The 16,773-nt window shown below is 35.9% G+C and overlaps 1 protein-coding gene across 6 annotated transcripts; it reads left to right on the forward strand.

The window, feature by feature from the left end:
* Positions 1 to 1,609: 1,609 nt before the first annotated feature.
* On the forward strand, positions 1,610 to 16,571 carry ube2q1 (ubiquitin-conjugating enzyme E2Q family member 1). Of its 6 annotated transcripts, none has more exons than XM_051869651.1 (14): positions 1,610 to 2,273; positions 4,721 to 4,825; positions 7,427 to 7,549; positions 7,802 to 7,858; positions 7,945 to 8,100; positions 10,769 to 10,853; positions 10,935 to 10,995; positions 11,070 to 11,160; positions 11,274 to 11,332; positions 11,634 to 11,682; positions 11,978 to 12,073; positions 13,763 to 13,829; positions 14,466 to 14,532; positions 15,982 to 16,571. In XM_051869651.1, the coding sequence occupies exons 1-13, from the start codon at positions 2,115 to 2,117 to the stop codon at positions 14,495 to 14,497; spliced, it is 1,140 nt and encodes a 379-aa protein (XP_051725611.1). In that variant the 5' UTR covers positions 1,610 to 2,114; the 3' UTR covers positions 14,498 to 14,532; positions 15,982 to 16,571. The 6 variants fall into 6 exon arrangements, with proteins under 6 accessions (XP_051725611.1, XP_051725612.1, XP_051725610.1 ...); XM_051869652.1 differs by lacking the exon at positions 15,982 to 16,571 and adding an exon at positions 14,687 to 15,839; XM_051869650.1 differs by lacking the exon at positions 15,982 to 16,571 and having other exon boundaries at positions 1,613 to 2,273; positions 14,466 to 15,839.
* The last annotated feature ends 202 nt before the right edge of the window (positions 16,572 to 16,773 follow it).

A 16,773-nucleotide genomic window follows, 5' to 3' on the forward strand; every position in this document is an offset into this window, starting at 1 on the left:
TAATTTAATTGATTTAAAGTGCCCTGCTGATTTAATATTTTTGCAGATGAAGCTTAAAATGGTTTATATGGATGTCTAGCGCCAGCTAGTGGAACATTTTAGAAATAACGTAAGGGCAAAGAAATGAACTCAGATCATCATCAGGTAGGGTTAGTGTTCATAGACCTGTTTGATATTATTTCATTGTAATTGACTCTAACAGTTGCTGATCTGTAGAAACAAACAGGCTGCAGGGCTTGTATGTCACACACACACACACACACACACACACACGTTCCCCTGATTCTCTGCTTGTCCTCTCACATTTCAGACTCCTCTCATCTGCCTCTACACTGGACATGCGTCGCTCCACGGCTCTTTATTCTCTCACTGACTCTGAATCAACTGCATATTTAAAGAAAAACGCTTTCAAACCTACAGTTCGGTTCATGCGTTTGGTTAAAAATCTGGATCAAATGCATTCATTTCACTTCAGTTAGTTTGTCATATGGATCTTTACTTATCAAACCAATAATAATCATTTCTCTGACTGCATATATAACCTCGAGCTTTGATCTATAAATGCACGAGATGTTTCACAGCCTTTGAAACTTCATTCACTGCAGGTTTGTTAAAGTCACACTAATGCAACCGATGCGTTGTGTGTTTCTGCGGCTCAGACTGAACATCACGACTGCTGTTATTGACTTCATTTGCTTTTAAAGCTGACCTGAGATATGTTACATAAACTACTGTCAAAATAGCTAAAGTACTATCAAAGTTGCAAACTAAAATTACATATTAGTTACAATATAATCCTTAATTAAATGTTGATGCCAAATATTAGTAACGAAATGTTGCATACACTCTCAGAAATGCTGGGTTAAAAACAACCCAATTTGGGTTGAAAATGGACAAACTCAGTGACTGGGTTGTTTTGACCAACCTGCTGGGTAGTTTTATGTAACCCAACTGCTGTTTAAAAATGACTATATGTCTGGCTTAAAATGAACCCAAAATATGTTGGAAATTAAAAATCAGACACATAATTACTAGAGGCAACAATAATAATCAAAAGATGAACATTTATTAATAAGCAGTTTAATAAATGTTTATTGTTTAATTATTATTCATTCAACTTATTAATAAATGTTAATTTCCAACATATTTTGGGTTCATTTTAAGTAAGCAATACAGTAATTTTTAAACAATAGTTGAGTTAAATAAAACTACCCAGCAGGTTGAGACATTTCAAACATTGGGTCAAACATTTAACCCAATCGCTGGGTTTGTCCATTTTCAACCCAACATTTTTTAGAGTGTAGGCTATATTATGTTATTATCATAAACAGAAATTAGCTGTTATATGAATATGGTTAATGAACATCTACAAAATTTCCCATGAATATTTTTCTCTCTATCCAACAAACACAGAACGTTTAGCTAATGTTCCCATATTGGTTCCTGTTTGGGTTTTTGGAAACAAATAAGAGAGTTCTGAGAAATGTAAGTGCTATAGGAAGAATAATTTGCATCATTGTTTTTATTCATTCATATTCATACCCACAATTCCTGTTTTTATGAGATAAACTACTATCAAACTAATAATGAACATCACAGTACAGCTACTTGCATTAAACTCAACAAATGCCTCCGAATGTCATTTTATAAATGCTCTTTATTTGATTTTGAGTGCTTGTAAACACTTGTAAAACAGGAAATAAAGTTTCAGGTTCTCATTTGTATCCTGTCCGTGCGATCGCTCGCGCCGCGGTGCATGCTGGGACTGCGGGTCCTCCACGGGCGCCTCCATCTTTAAACCCCAGAGGAAAAAAACAGCTTCCGCTCAGTCGTACACACACAGACACAAGATCCTGCGTTCACATCCACATTTATGACACATTGAGCCCCAGACCCGCGCTTTAAATCGACAGATCAGACTAGCGGAGACCTGAGGAACTCATGGGAGGCGCGATCAGTGTTTCAGCACCTTTATTTCTGCACTGACATCCGCGAAAACAGGCGGAAAAGCGGCGAGAGCGCTGATCGCAACTGCGCATCTCTTCTTCTTTTGTCCGTCTCTCTCTCGGTTTTCTCTTCTCTCCCTCCTGATGCCCGGAGATGAGTAGTGGAAGATGTCGGTTTCGGGACTGAAGGCCGAGCTGAAGTTTCTGGAGTCCATTTTCGACCCGAATCACGAGCGCTTCAGAATCATCGACTGGAAGCCGGACGAGCTGAGCTGCCAGTTCAACGTGACCGGAGAGAAGCTGCTCATTATTCACTGCAACATCACGGTAAGACACCGTCACCAAAACACATCTAGACCGCGGGTTCGGGCGCGTTCCAGTCAGCTGGTTCGATAACTGAACTGAACTGGTTTCGATTTGGTAAACATCAGTGTTGAACTCTGTGTGTTGGTGTTAGCTTCACCTTCTGTGTACTGTCTTTAGTTAATGTCGTTAATGAACGCGTCAGGAGTCAGGCTCGTGTTGGATATAAAGTGCGCACTTCTGTGACCATTACTGACCCAGTTCTGGTGTCTCGTTTCATGGATTGTTTTCTTAATTTCCGGATGCCATTTTCTGTTGCGTGAGAGCGACACTGACGTCACTTACTGATCATCAATCCACAATATGATCAAATATGACCTCCATCCTGAAATTTAAAAGGCAGCTAAATATATTCATTAGAAAGACCCAATTCATACTGTGAAAACTAACACTATGAATGTGTGTCAAATATTATTTGGAAAATATTTAGTTTCTATTAAAAATAATAATGTACTCTAATAATAATATATGTAATATAATATTATTGTAATATTTTGCGCATTATTTAATTTAAATCTTTTTATTTATTTTAATGATTTTTTATTTATTTATTTATTATTTATACTGTGCAAATGAATATTATAAATGTGTAAAATATTATTTGGAAAATATTTAGTTTATATTAAAATTAATAATGTAACATTTTTTTCTACTCATTATAGTACTGTACTGTTCGATGTTGGCCTAATTTAAATCTTTTTTTATTTTAATAATTTTTATTTTTTTTTATTCATACAGAAAACTAATACTATGAAGATGTGTCAAATATTATTTGGATTAATTATTTCTATTAAGAATAAAAAAAAAAAAAAAACTACAGTACTTATTATAGTACTGTACTGTTAGATGTAGCCTCATTTAAATCCTTTTTATTTATTTTAATACTTTTTTTAATACTGTGAAAATGAATATTATAAATGCGTAAAATATTATTTGGAAAATATTTAGTTTCTATTAAAAATAATAATGTAACATTTTTTTTCTACTATAGTACTGTACTGTTCGATGTAGGCCTAATTTAAATCTTTTTTATTTATTTTAATCATTTTTATTTTATTTTACTTTTTTTTTTACTGAAAACTAGTACTATGAAGATGTCAAATATTATTTGGATTAATTATTTCTATTAAAAAAAAAATGTAAAAAAAAATTCTACTTATTATAGTACTGTACTGTTCGATGTAATTTAAATCTTTTTTTAAATTTATTTTAATCATTTTTATTTTATTTATTTGTTTTATACTGTGAACTAACACTATGAAGATGTGTCAAATATTTTTTTGGAAAATAATGTAATATTTATGTAATATAATATTAATGTAATATGTAATGTAATATAATATTATTGTAATATTTTCCTCATAGTACTGTACTGTTAGATGTAATTTAAATTTATTTTAATGATTTTTTATTTTATTTTTTATCATCTATACTGTGAAAATGAATATTATAAATGCATAAAATATTATTTGGGAAATATTTACTTTCTGTTAAAAATAATAATGTGACATTTTTTTCTACTCATAGTGCAGTACTGTTCGATGTAATTTAAATCTTTTTTACTTATTTTAATATTTTTTTTATTTATACTGTAAAAATGAATATTATAAATACATAAAATATTTGGAAAATATTTAGTTTCTATTAAATAATAATGTAACATTATTTTTTCTATTCACTATAGTACTATTTATTTAAATAATTTCAATTATTTATTGACTTGCTGCATGTTGTAAACAATGGGGTTACGTCATAGTAACAAACGTTAATAACAAACATTAATGCTGTTTGTTTTGAAGAACCATGGGTAATATTGGGACAGATGAGTGTCGTCGGCTGTAAATGAGATCAGTTAATGTACAATAAGATCCTCTCTCTTTACAGAAACAAACATGAACTAACAATGAGCAATATATTTTACAGCATTTATTAACCTTTGTTAATGTTAGTTAATAAAAATGTTCATGTTAACTAATGTTAACAAATTAAACCTTATTGGGGTACACTTTATTTATTAGTCCTGTTCCACATATAGTACACACTATGCCCTTATTATAATGATTGTGTACTAACCCTGATCCTAGCACTAAACCTAACCTTAACCTTATATTACTCATTATTTCCCAGGTAAAGTGGAACCCCTTATTGTAAACAACCTTTTCTTGTTGGATTTTCTCTGTTGAGGGTTTTTGGATGTTTATATAGATCTAAATATGAGCATGCATCAAAATGACACATTTTTGGTCGCATGCTTGTTTTATGGAAACGCCTGCATTGCATCATTTCTTGACCTTCTTAAATATGGGAATTATGTCACTACCAGTCAAACATTTACACACACCCCTTATTCTTTATTATTAATACTAATTTCCACATGGTAATGAGTTAAAATCTTTCGACTCCTCTTTCAGGAATCATACCCCCTGACGCCCCCGATATGGTTTGTGGACTCCGATGACCCCAGTCTGACCCAAGTGCTGGAGCGGCTGGAGGACGTCAGGAAGAGCAGCACACTGGTAACTGCCAATCTCCTCACTCACTCCTCACTGCAGCTTTCCTTAATAAACCTCAATCTGCTTGCATTAAAGAACACCTAATCTGCTTTTCCCATCTTTCTCTAGAGTGTAATGTTGCTGTTTGAGCAGGAAAAAGGCGGGAGTTCTTCTCTATATCAGTGTCAGTGTTTCTGAAACACCTCCATCTTGAGTTTTCTTCACAATATTCCTCATTTAAATAATTCATACGCAGAATAAAGGGGCGGGGCCTGGTTGAGTTAGTTAGTAGTGTGTTGAAACTGGCGGTTATGGTAAGGGGTGGGACATTTCCCAAACACCAATCACAACACACCGCTCCAGCCGACCAATCAGAGCACATTGTGCTTTTCAGAAGGAGGGGCTTCATAGAGACAGGAACTAAACAGAGCGTTACTGACAGACTGGGAAGAGAGGAGCTGAACAATGGAGAATATGAGGAAAATAATCAACATTCAAGCAGGAAAACCTGCTCTAGTATTTGTACATAATAGGCCCTCTTTAAGTCATATTTAATTTGTCACATCAAGTGACAGTAAATGAAGTGATTTGTAATATACTCGATCTAGATGACAGTTGTGTGCGTTGGAGCGGAGCAGGTGTTGTAATCACGATGCTGAACGGCAGTAAATAGTAATTACAGCGTAGCTACACTGTAATCGAGTCGACTGTTACACAACAAACAATATAGTGTAATATGAGTGCGCACTATTGAGTGAGCGAACAGACGCTTCAGATGTGCTGCGGCTCGAGTCTCTTTGAGCTGTACTTTTTTTAAACTGAAGCTTTTCTTCTGTCTGCTCTATTTGTTGTCTATAATAGATTAACTGGGACGCATCGCACACTTTTAGACTGATTCATGCCTCCGTGAAATCATCTACATTTAAACTCGTTCAACTTGAAGGATTAGTTTATACTAAACTGAAGAGTCTGTCATGGTTTACTCATTCTCACGTCATTCCGAACCTGTGTGACTTCTGTTCTTCTGTGGAGACAATAGAGGGAGTTTAGAGGAATGTTGACGCAGCTGTTTGCCATACAGATCTTCTGAAACCGTACGATGCTTTGTGCAAACTGAGTGTTTATTCACTCCAAATCTTGTTCATGTTTGTGTATTTTCAAATGAGACTCATCACAACAGGTTTGACGTTAATGTGATTGGTTGTCACATGACCAATTATGATCACATGGCTTCTGGGGACTTTAATGGGTGTGTTTTTTGGAGTTTCGATCATCGTAAGCTGTCATTGTATGTAAAAGAGCCTCATTCTACTTTTGTGTTTGATGGAAGAAATAACTTGGAATGACACAGGTTTAATAAATTGACCGAATGTTCATTTTTGTGTAAATGAACCCTTTAACGTGAAGATGGCTCTGTACAACAGACACGCGGGTTTGCCTCGTGGTTCACTTCTAGACAATAATGTAATGATTCTATTTTAAGTCATGTGACCCAGAAGTTTAACTTTAATATGGCCCTTCAGGATCGTCTGTCCATCATTGTTTTTCCCTGTGCTCCCACTTTATATTAGCTGTCTTTAATTACTCTGTATGTATGTCAAATTGTATTTATTTTGTTCATTTTGCGAAGCACTTTTGCTGTTGTCAGGGTTGGATACGGGTCAGGTTAGTATGGGTAGTGTCAGCGGTGTAATTATAGATATTACACAAATTAATTACAGCTGTAATTACACACAGGTTTTTGTAGTACAATAGAAGTACAACGTAAAAACACGTGTACACAATAACTGCTTGTATGAAACGATTAATTTGATTTTTAATGTTTTTGAAAGAAGTCTCTTCTGTTCATCAAGGCTGATCAAAAGTACAGTAAAAGCTGTTTTCTATGTGAATATATAGTAAAGGGTAATTTATTCCTGTGATCAAAGCTGAATTTTCAGCATCATTACTCCAGTCTTCAGTGTCACATGATCCTTCAGAAATCATTCTAATATGATGATTTGATGCTCAAGAAACATTTATGATTATTATCAATTTTGAAAACAGTTCATATTTTTGTGGAAACTGATATATTTTATTTTTCAGGATTCTTTGATGAATAGGAAGTTCAAAAGAACAGCATTTATTTGAAATAGAATCTTTTGTAACATTATAAATGTTTCTACTGTCACTTTTCATGAATCTTACTGACCCCAAGCATTTGAACAGTAGTGTTTGTATCATTTTTAAGTTAATTCGGCCCCTCGACTGCTCTTTCTTCTCATAAAGCCTGATTTATCTTCAGTCAGGTTTTCATTACATGCAAGTGAAATTCTATACGCTTCTATTGTAGAGTTGAGATCAAGACTCACTTCACACACACTGACAGGATGAGTCTTCTCTCTAAAGGAAACGGATCTTGTGCACAAATTACTCATAAAGTCCTGTTGTTCTAACTTGACAAATGCTACCAGATCTTCATATGTATGTTATTAACAGTGGTCAGAAATCAACTTTTTCATTAAGGGTCAGTAATTGGGAGTTGATAATGAGGGTATATTTTGCTCCCATATTTTTTTTCTTTGCTCTCATGTTTTCAGCTTCATGCTTGCTCTCTGTAAGGTTCTTCTGCATTTGTCATTTCAGCTCTTGCAGCAGCTGAAGAGGCTGATCTGTGATCTGTGCCGCCTCTATAATCTTCCTCAGCACCCTGATGTGGAGATGCTGGACCAGCCGCTTCCTGCAGCGCCCCTGAACCAGGACAGGAAGGTGAGCTTTATTCACGAGCAATCTCATTTGTGCAGCTCCTGAACCCAAACTAAAGCTCGCTCATGAACTCAATCCAACCTGTATGAATTTCTTTCTTTGGCCAATTAAACCCTGACCTGATGATTTCAACACACTAGGGCTCTCATGACTTCTCACTTTTTACTGTCTTTAACTACTATAAATTAATCATTTGATACACAGTTGTTTTTACATTGTTTTGCTGTTTTTTAACACCAATGTTTTATCCTGTAGCTTGGGACCACAGATGAGGTCACATCAGAGGAGGAAGAGGAAGAAGAGATGGGAGAGGTTCGTATCCGTTTTCCTCATGTTGATGATGAGTTCTCATATATGACTGCCTCACTTTCTCTTTATATACATATATTCTCTGTCAGCAGGACATTGATCTGGAACACTATGACATGAAAGAGGAGGAGCCGGTGGATGGGAAGAAGTCTGAGGATGATGGGATCGAGAAGGAAAACCTGGCCATCCTGGAGAAGATCCGGAAGAACCAGAGGCAGGACCACTTGAATGTAAGTGCTCATTCGGTAAGGTGACTTTCCTCATGTTTCGGGGTTCTGATGGGGTGAAATAGAGCAGTAGTTTCTGAAGCTGAATGATTATGATGAGAAGGTTCAGTCTGATGGCCTTCAGTGCTGTCAGAGGGACTGATGTAGTTCCTCTTGAAATGAATTGTTCGTGAAGTGCTCAGGCAAGCAAATTATATAAATATATACAGTATCTCACAAAAGTGAGTACACCCCTCACATTTCAGCAACCGTTTTATTATATGTTCTCAAGGGATAATACTATAGAAATGAAAATTGGATATACTTTAGAGTAGACAATGTGCTGCTTGTATAGTAGTACAGATTTACTGTCCTTTAAAAATAACTCAACATACAGCCATTATTGTCTAAATACAAAAGTGAGTACACCCTAAGTGAACATGTCAAAACTGTGTCCAAAGTGTCAATATTTTGTGTGAGCACCATTGTTATCCAGCACTGCCTTAATCCTCCTGGGCATGGAGTTCACCAGAGCTGCACAGGTTGTTTCTGGGATCCTCTTCCACTCCTCCATAATGACATCACAGAGCTGTTGGATGTTACACACATGGCGCTTCTCCATCTTCCGCTTGAGGATGCCCCCACAGGTGCTCAATAGGGTTCAGGTCTGGAGACATACTTGGCCACTCCATCTCCTTCAGCTTCAGCTTCCTCAGCAAGGCAGTTGTCATCTTGGCGGTGTGTTTGGGGTCATTATCATGCCGTTCGGCCCAGTTTCTGAAGGGAGGGGATCATGTTTTGCTTCAGAATGTCACAGTACATATTGGAATCCATGTTTCCCTCAATGAAGCAGAGCTCTACAGTCCTCATGCAGCCCCAGACCATGATGCTACCCCCACCATGCTTGACTGTAGGCAAGACACAATTTTCTTGGTACTCCTCACCAGGGCGTCGCCACACATGCTGGACACCATCTGAGCCAGACAAGTTCATCTTAGTCTCATCAGACCACAGGACATGGTTCCAGTAATTCATGCTCCTGGACAGGTTGTCTTCGGCAAACTGTTTGCGGGCTTTCTTGTGAGCCAGCTTCAGAAGAGGCTTCCTTCTGGAACGACGGCCATGCAAACCGACTTGTTACAGTGTGCGGCGTACGGTCTGAGCTCTGATATTCCGCTTCTGCAACCTCTAAAGCAATGCTGGCAGCACTCATGCATCTCTTTTTTGAAGCCAGCTTCTGCACCTGACGCACAGCACAAGGTCTCAACTTCTTTGATTCAACTTCTTTGGCCTGTTCCAAGTGGAACCCGTCTTGGAAAACCTCTCTCTATGACACCAGCACAGTGTCCAGGGTCATCGATCTTCTTCTTATAGCCTACGCCATCTTTGTGGAGAGCAACAATCCTAATTCTCAGTTCCTCAGAGAGTTCTTTGCCATGAGGTGCCATGTTGAACATCCAGTGATCAGAATGAGAGGATTGTACTCAAAGCACCAAATTTTAACTGCTGTAATACAAGATCCACACATTTGTATGGTCCTGTCAAGCAGACACAAACGTGAACATGATGAATAGGACACGTGGCTTTGCATGGTTAAACGACATACAACTGTTATCACTTAGGGTGTACTCACTTTTGTTGCCAGCTATTTTGACAATAATGGCTGTATGTTAAGTTATTTTTAGAGGACAATAAATCTATACAAGCAACACATTGACTACTTTAAAATATATCTAAGTTTCATTTCTATCATATTGTCCCTTGAGAAGATATACTAAAATGGTTGCTGAAATGTGAGGGGTGTACTCACTTTCGTGAGATACTGTATGTGTGTATATGTAAATACCACACATATGTTTATGCTGCCTGATCTGCTTCAGTTCATTCAATTCAGAAGAATTATATAAATTACTGCTTAGACATTGTTTATGTTCACTGTAATCATGACTGCAAACTTTCCAAATGTTAAACCAGGCATCTTCCGACAGACGTGAATGAGAAACATATAATTTATAAATCTGAAACGTAAAAATCAGGCGTACTGTCTCTCTTCTACATCATGTTTTTACAAAGTCAGTCTAAAATCAGATTCAGAGAAATCAAATGATGTTTTGGTAACTCTTTAGTTTAGGGTCCAGTTCTCACTATTAACTAGTTGCTTATTATCATGCATATTTCTAGAATATTGGCTGTTTATTAGTACTTCTAAAGCACATATTAATGCCTTATTCTGCATGACCATATTCTACATAATCCCACCAATACCTAAACTTAATAACTATTAATAATCAGTAATTAGGAGTTTATTGAGGCACAGTTAGTTAACAGTGAAAATTTGACCGTAATCTAAAGTGTGACTGAAGTTTTTATTAAATTGGGTTTAGGTTTGTAGTTATTTTATCTGTTTTGTAATTTAACCTAGATTTTGCCATATAAGCTGGTGTGGCATTGAAAAACATTTCCTCCCCAAAAAAACACTTAAAATAATTCAGTAATAACAAAATTTAATGTATAGTGTTACACATTGCACTGACTGAATTGTAGCATTTCATTTTCTTCTTTTTAAAAATAATAATAATCATTTGAAAAAGGGATAATGCTTTAAAATAAGCTTTTATTAGTTAACAATAATGCATGAACTGACATTGTGTGAATCATGTGTCAGCTGTGCTGTGATTGACTGCCTGTGTTCTGTCGGGTCCTGTAGGGCGCAGTGTCTGGATCGGTTCAAGCGTCGGATCGCCTCATGAAGGAGCTCAGGGAGATCTACCGGTCTCAGAGTTATAAAAACGGTTTGGACACCTGATAACTATGACTGTGAATGTCTGTATGCTGTACGCGGTTCTCTTACCGCTCTTTCTTCTCTTTTCCAGGCATCTACTCAGTGGAGCTGGTCAACGACAGCCTGTACGAGTGGCATGTGAAAATAAGAACGTAAGAACTGGATTTTCACATCATTGTGTAAGTTAAGAGTTTGCAGAAAGCTGAAGATGTTTGTTTCTGCTCAGTGTGGATCCAGACAGTCCTCTGCACAGTGACCTCCAAGTGCTGAAGGAGAAGGAGGGAATGGACTACATCCTCCTCAACTTCTCTTACAAAGTGAGTTCACTGGCTGTGCTGCGATGAGAACGCAGAGAAACATCCACATACTTGAGTGTAGAGTGTGTGTGTTTCTTTTTAAAATATAAAAATAATCTTTTTTCTGTCTTCAGGACAATTTCCCCTTTGACCCTCCGTTTGTACGTGTGGTTTCTCCTGTGCTTTCTGGAGGGTAAGACCACTTTTGAGGCTTTTTGTTTTGGGGTTATTCATCCTATCATTGGTATTGTAATGTATTTTGTTCATGACTTTATAAATCAAACTCATTTACATGTAGAAGTGATTATTCATACTAATGTATACATATCTCTTCATATTTATTCATGCATTATGTTTCTATATTACAAATCCATTGAACAGTACTAGCCAAACTCATTGGGTTCGATTATTTAGGAGTGTTGGGCAGAAGTTTGTTTGTAAATCTCATAACAGGTCAATCTAAAGGACCTGGTTAACTGTGGTGTTGTCCTCAGGTATGTTCTCGGCGGAGGAGCTCTGTGTATGGAGCTACTCACTAAACAGGTGCGTTTGTATTTACTACTCAAGATTCATTCACATTAATTTCTCAGACCTCCTTCTGCTCTCAGCTTAACCAAATGGGTCATAACATGTATTTATTTATATATGCAGTTTTCTCTTCCTGATGTCCAGTTGTTAAATGTTTTACATTGTGAAATCGACTGTCTGTTTTCAAAGAGCATCAAACTCTGATCTACAGCTACTGATTGATTCAGTCTTTAATATGACATGCGTTTGACTGAGAGTGTAATAGAGCTGTGTTTGTTTGGTGTCTGACGGTCATGTGGTTTGTTCTCAGGGCTGGAGCAGTGCCTATTCCATAGAGTCTGTCATCATGCAGATTAATGCCACTTTAGTCAAGGGAAAAGCAAGAGTTCAGTTTGGAGCCAATAAGGTAATCACACTTAAGAACGATAACTATAACGATAAAACTATTAGTGTTGTGCCGACAGACGATAATATCGACGATAGCCAGAGATATTGTCAAAAGCATCGGCGAAACCAATAGTATTATTTCAAACACTGACTTTCAAAAGCAACTTGTTTAACACTAAATTCTTCTCATTTTTTCACTGCGAATGGGCCACAAGAGAGGTATTAAGAAAACAAATAAAGACCGTTATCAGCTGTTATGTTGAAATATATCTCAGAGAGAGTATGTGTCAAAGCTTGCTCAGTTTTTACTTCCACTTTCTGTAGTGAATAATTGACTGTGGTTTGAGACTTCTTCACCTTGAACTCTTGCACAGAGTTTGTGTGATTTCCACCTGCTCGCTTTCACTGGTTTAAAACAATATTCCGATGTGACATTTTTCTTTACCACCAACTCCATCTTTCCTTGAAAAATGTGGGCAATGATTCAGATTTTGTGCGTGTCTTGATAATACAAGCAAATAAACAAGTAAATTAATGATCAAATAAATGCTTGAGTTAAAAAACCCAGTAACACTTTCTATGAAGACCATACTTATAATGAACTATAGCTCCAGTTATACTTATTTATAAGTAAGTATTAAAATTTTATATTTATAAACACTCATTAAGACCTATACTGCATTATAAGAACAGTTATAGTTACATTTATATTATTTTCATAATTACTTATTACTCATGCATTTTCTTTTTCAATGCATAAATGTTCATAATCCATTATATAGTGATTTATAAGTATTAATAAGTCAGTCGTATGGTTCCATTAATGTATTTATAAAGATGCAGCCTGCATCGCTATAATGCTGTTACATTATAGTTACAATGACTTTTTAGTAATTCAGATTTATGTCTGTCAAATAAGTGAATATTTTGTTATTAATAGCTGTGTTGTGTTCTAATAAATACTTACAATAATACAGTTACTGACCTCTATAAATGCATCATTGATGGCTTTAAGTAAAGTGAAAACAGAATGCAATTTTCCTTAAGAAATCATGAAGATGTGCTCATTATACATTTTAAGTTGTTTACTTGTGAGTGTAACTAATGAACAATAATTCCTGTAATAAAAATAATGGGGGGAAAAACAGAAATCATTAATACAAACAGTTGAAAAAATATCTTTTTTTTAGCAAAACACTGCAAAAAAACAAACAAACAAAACATATATATATATATATATACTTGATCATTTATAAATCAGTGTATAATGCATTATGACCATGTGCATTGAAAATACATTTAAAAATAATATAAATGTAACTATAACTGTTCTTATAATGCAGTATAGGTCTTAATGAGTCTTTTTACATATATTTATAGAATAGTAATACTTACTTATAAGTAAGTATAAATGGGGCTATAATTCATTATAAGCATGGTCTTCATAGAAAGTGTTACCAAAAACCCAAATGATAATATTGTGACGATAATATACAGTCACAATTACCTTTTGTATTTTTATTCTGTGGAAGAAACAAGCTTCTGTAGTTTGATGGGAGCAGTATTTGTCATGCACCTGTTTCTCGGATGCAAGTAGCTGTTTATATTTTTAAAATGTAACTTTTTAATCACACAATAGAGACTAGAATGAACATTTTCTGACATTTCTGGTTCGGTACTGAGTGTCCTGCTGCTGTCTGTGTTTCAGAATCAGTACAATCTTGCCAGAGCGCAGCAGTCGTATAAATCACTGGTGCAGATCCATGAGAAGAACGGTAAGAACTTTACAGTTTTACATCAACTAGCGTCTGGAAATGGTGTTCATGTTTAGATATTTCCCATTTTAATATCACAAAAACAACTGCACATAACATCCTCACAAAGTTTGCTAAAGATCATCGGATTGAACCAACAGGGCATCTTTATAGAAGAGTAATTTATACATTTTTAATTTTTTTTTATTTTTTATTTCCTACTGACATTTTCTGTTGCAGGTTATCTGTAATTACACATTTATACACACATACAGTGTACATTTATTAATTAACAACATGTACTTACTATATAGTAAGGTTTAGGGTTAATTGCTTGTAATTATGCATAATTTACTGTTGTTACTATAGTAGATACATGTAACGTGTAACAAGGACACTAAAATAAAGTCTTACCAAATTTTCTGCTAAAACAAGTTTATTTATTATTTTATTTTAAAATCATGATATTTTGTAATTAACAAACGAACTCACCAATATTTTTGGTCAAAAAGTGTGTTGATTTGTCTTTTAGAAGCATATATATCTGCTACAGATGTCTTTAGTAAGCTGTAAGCTAGCAGACATGGACTTTTTGATTTCATGGCTCGATCTGTTTTGTGGATGAAGTTCGCTGTGTAAATGTGTGTGTTCCTACAGGCTGGTACACACCTCCAAAAGAAGACGGCTAGACTGACCGATCCAAACATGGGCCGAGTATCTTGAGGTGGACATCTTTTTGTTTCTTGTTTTTTCTCCTCCCTCTTTTAAATCTCTCCGCCTCTTTTGTTCCTCATCACTTCCACTGGGTTGAAGAGGCTCGATTTGATCGAGTCCAGTTTGATCCACGTGAAAAGCCCGATTTTCCTTTATCATCTCAGATTATATCATTATTCCTGCGGTCCTGACGCCAACATCTCACGTCAACCTCCGAGAGAGCCGACACACGACGGAAAGTGATTTCTGACTAAACTGAAGTTTTTACCCGTGGACTGAAATGAACGCCACGATCCAGTAAACCTGTAAAGATGTGTTTGGAAGAATGAACGCTGACACCTACAGCAGGAACCTTCTGACCAAACATCTCAATATAGACGTACGGAGCTGACGGACACGTGATGACTACTGCTGTTTGTCCTGAATGGGGTTTGAAGTGTATAGTGACGCCATTCCTGCTGCAACAGGAAGCTTTCCCTCCTAATATGTTCAGCAGAACAGTCTGGGTTTGTAAAATTGTATTTACCAAGTTGTTTTAAGCCCCTTTGCCGTGCCGGGAAAGCTGGGAGGTGACCAATAATGCCTTAAAAAGGAGGAGAAAGGAAAAGAATGAGCAGAAGTTGATGTGTTTCTCTGTCCTGCTGTTCCTCCACGCCTTCGTCTCCAGTATTTCTGTTCAAAACCCATCTGTGCAATCTGACCGTGGGGAACGCAAGAAAACAGCCCTTCTGTAGTGTTCACATGGTTCCAATCGTACACACACTGACGCTTTGAGTTTGTCAGCATGTTCGGCTGAAACGTTTCTCTGATCGTTGATGTTTGGATGCCGTTGACGGGGTTTTAGCCTAAATTTCTGTTGAATGCACTGGGAAGGGTTCGGCTGTTTTCTTGATGGGACGATGTGAGCCGCTTCACTCTTTTTGTTTTGGTAAATTAAAATATAAATAATGCCACTCTGACATCAAGCCATAGATTGAATCTGTAGATTTTATTCCAGAAATCGCCCTCTACCCTCATCTTTCAGGATCAACTCAACCCTCTGATCGTTTCGAATGGGGAAATGTATGTTAAATACAGCTGATTCCAGATCAGTCTCAAGCGTCATTCATTGAAACGTGGAGCCGGTTTTGGGGAATATGTTTGCGATCCTCCGCCGCTGATGGCGAGGGTTCATTGAGTTATGCACTGTTAGCATGCTTTGGTTATATTGCGTTTTATTTTACTATTTTTTTTTTCCATTGTAAGTGTAATTTTGACCATGTACAGTACAATTTGTAAACTTGCATCAAGTTTATGAATAAAGAATTTTAAGAAATACATCGGTGTAATCTGTCCTGCTGTTTTAGGCCTTTAACTCACTGAAACAGACTGCATGGCTTTTCCTAAAAAGGTTTCAAAGATTTCAAAAGTGCTTTTATTTTTATTTTTATTGTTGCACTGATACTCAATTTCTCTGCAGATACCAATGACGTTTTCCCGCCTCCTTCTGATTGACAGGATATCGGCCCTCATCATTGGCTGTATTTATCGATGGCTGATAGTACAGATAATTGCTTTTATGTTGATTATTGGCTGATACATCGGTTCATCCCTAGTGACCAAAGTAAGAAAAAGTAAAGAAAGTGGGGAAAAAAAAAAAAAAAAAAGAAATAGTAACATTGTTATTTTATTATCAGGCAGTTGTGAGGCAAGGGAAATGCTAAACCAAAACTAAATGCATATTCTTTGTGCTTTAGATTAATTTTATGCAAGAGTACTTTGAAATTTTACATTACATTATGATTATAGCTTTTGTTTTGAATTGGATTTGATTTTTATATTTTCAGTTTTCATTTAAATTTTAAAGTTTTAGTAATTTTGTTGTTTGTCATTTGTATTAGTTTTGTTGTTGTTAATATGTCTGTATAGTTTGTGTGTGTGTGTGTGTGTGTGTGTGTGTGTGTGTGTGTGTGTGTGTGTTTTTATTTATTTTGCTACTTAAACCAAGAGAAAATGAAAAAATTTGCTTTGGCAACTAGCTGAAATAAAATATTTTTTTAATGCATTTTATTTTGAGTTCATGTTTATTTAATTTCAAGTACACTAAAAAATGCCACGTTACAAACGCAGTGATTGGGTTGTTTTAACCCAGCGGTTTGGGTTAAATGTTTGCTCAATCTGCTGGGTAGTTTTATTTAACCCAACTATTGTTTAAAAATTACTGTATGTCTGGCTTAAAATTAATCTAAAATGAAAATGAATATTAAAAATC

Source organism: Ctenopharyngodon idella, chromosome 18 (assembly GCF_019924925.1).
Source record: "Ctenopharyngodon idella isolate HZGC_01 chromosome 18, HZGC01, whole genome shotgun sequence".
NCBI classification, from domain to species: domain Eukaryota; kingdom Metazoa; phylum Chordata; class Actinopteri; order Cypriniformes; family Xenocyprididae; genus Ctenopharyngodon; species Ctenopharyngodon idella.

Coding starts and splice junctions, on each gene's coding strand:
- ube2q1 (XM_051869651.1), top strand. CDS start 2,115: ATGTCGGTTTCGGGACTGAAGGCCGAGCTGAAGTTTCTGGAGTCCATT. Junction 2,274..4,720: donor TTATTCACTGCAACATCACG/GTAAGACACCGT, acceptor CTCCTCTTTCAG/GAATCATACCCCCTGACGCC. Junction 10,854..10,934: donor GTCTCAGAGTTATAAAAACG/GTTTGGACACCT, acceptor TCTCTTTTCCAG/GCATCTACTCAGTGGAGCTG.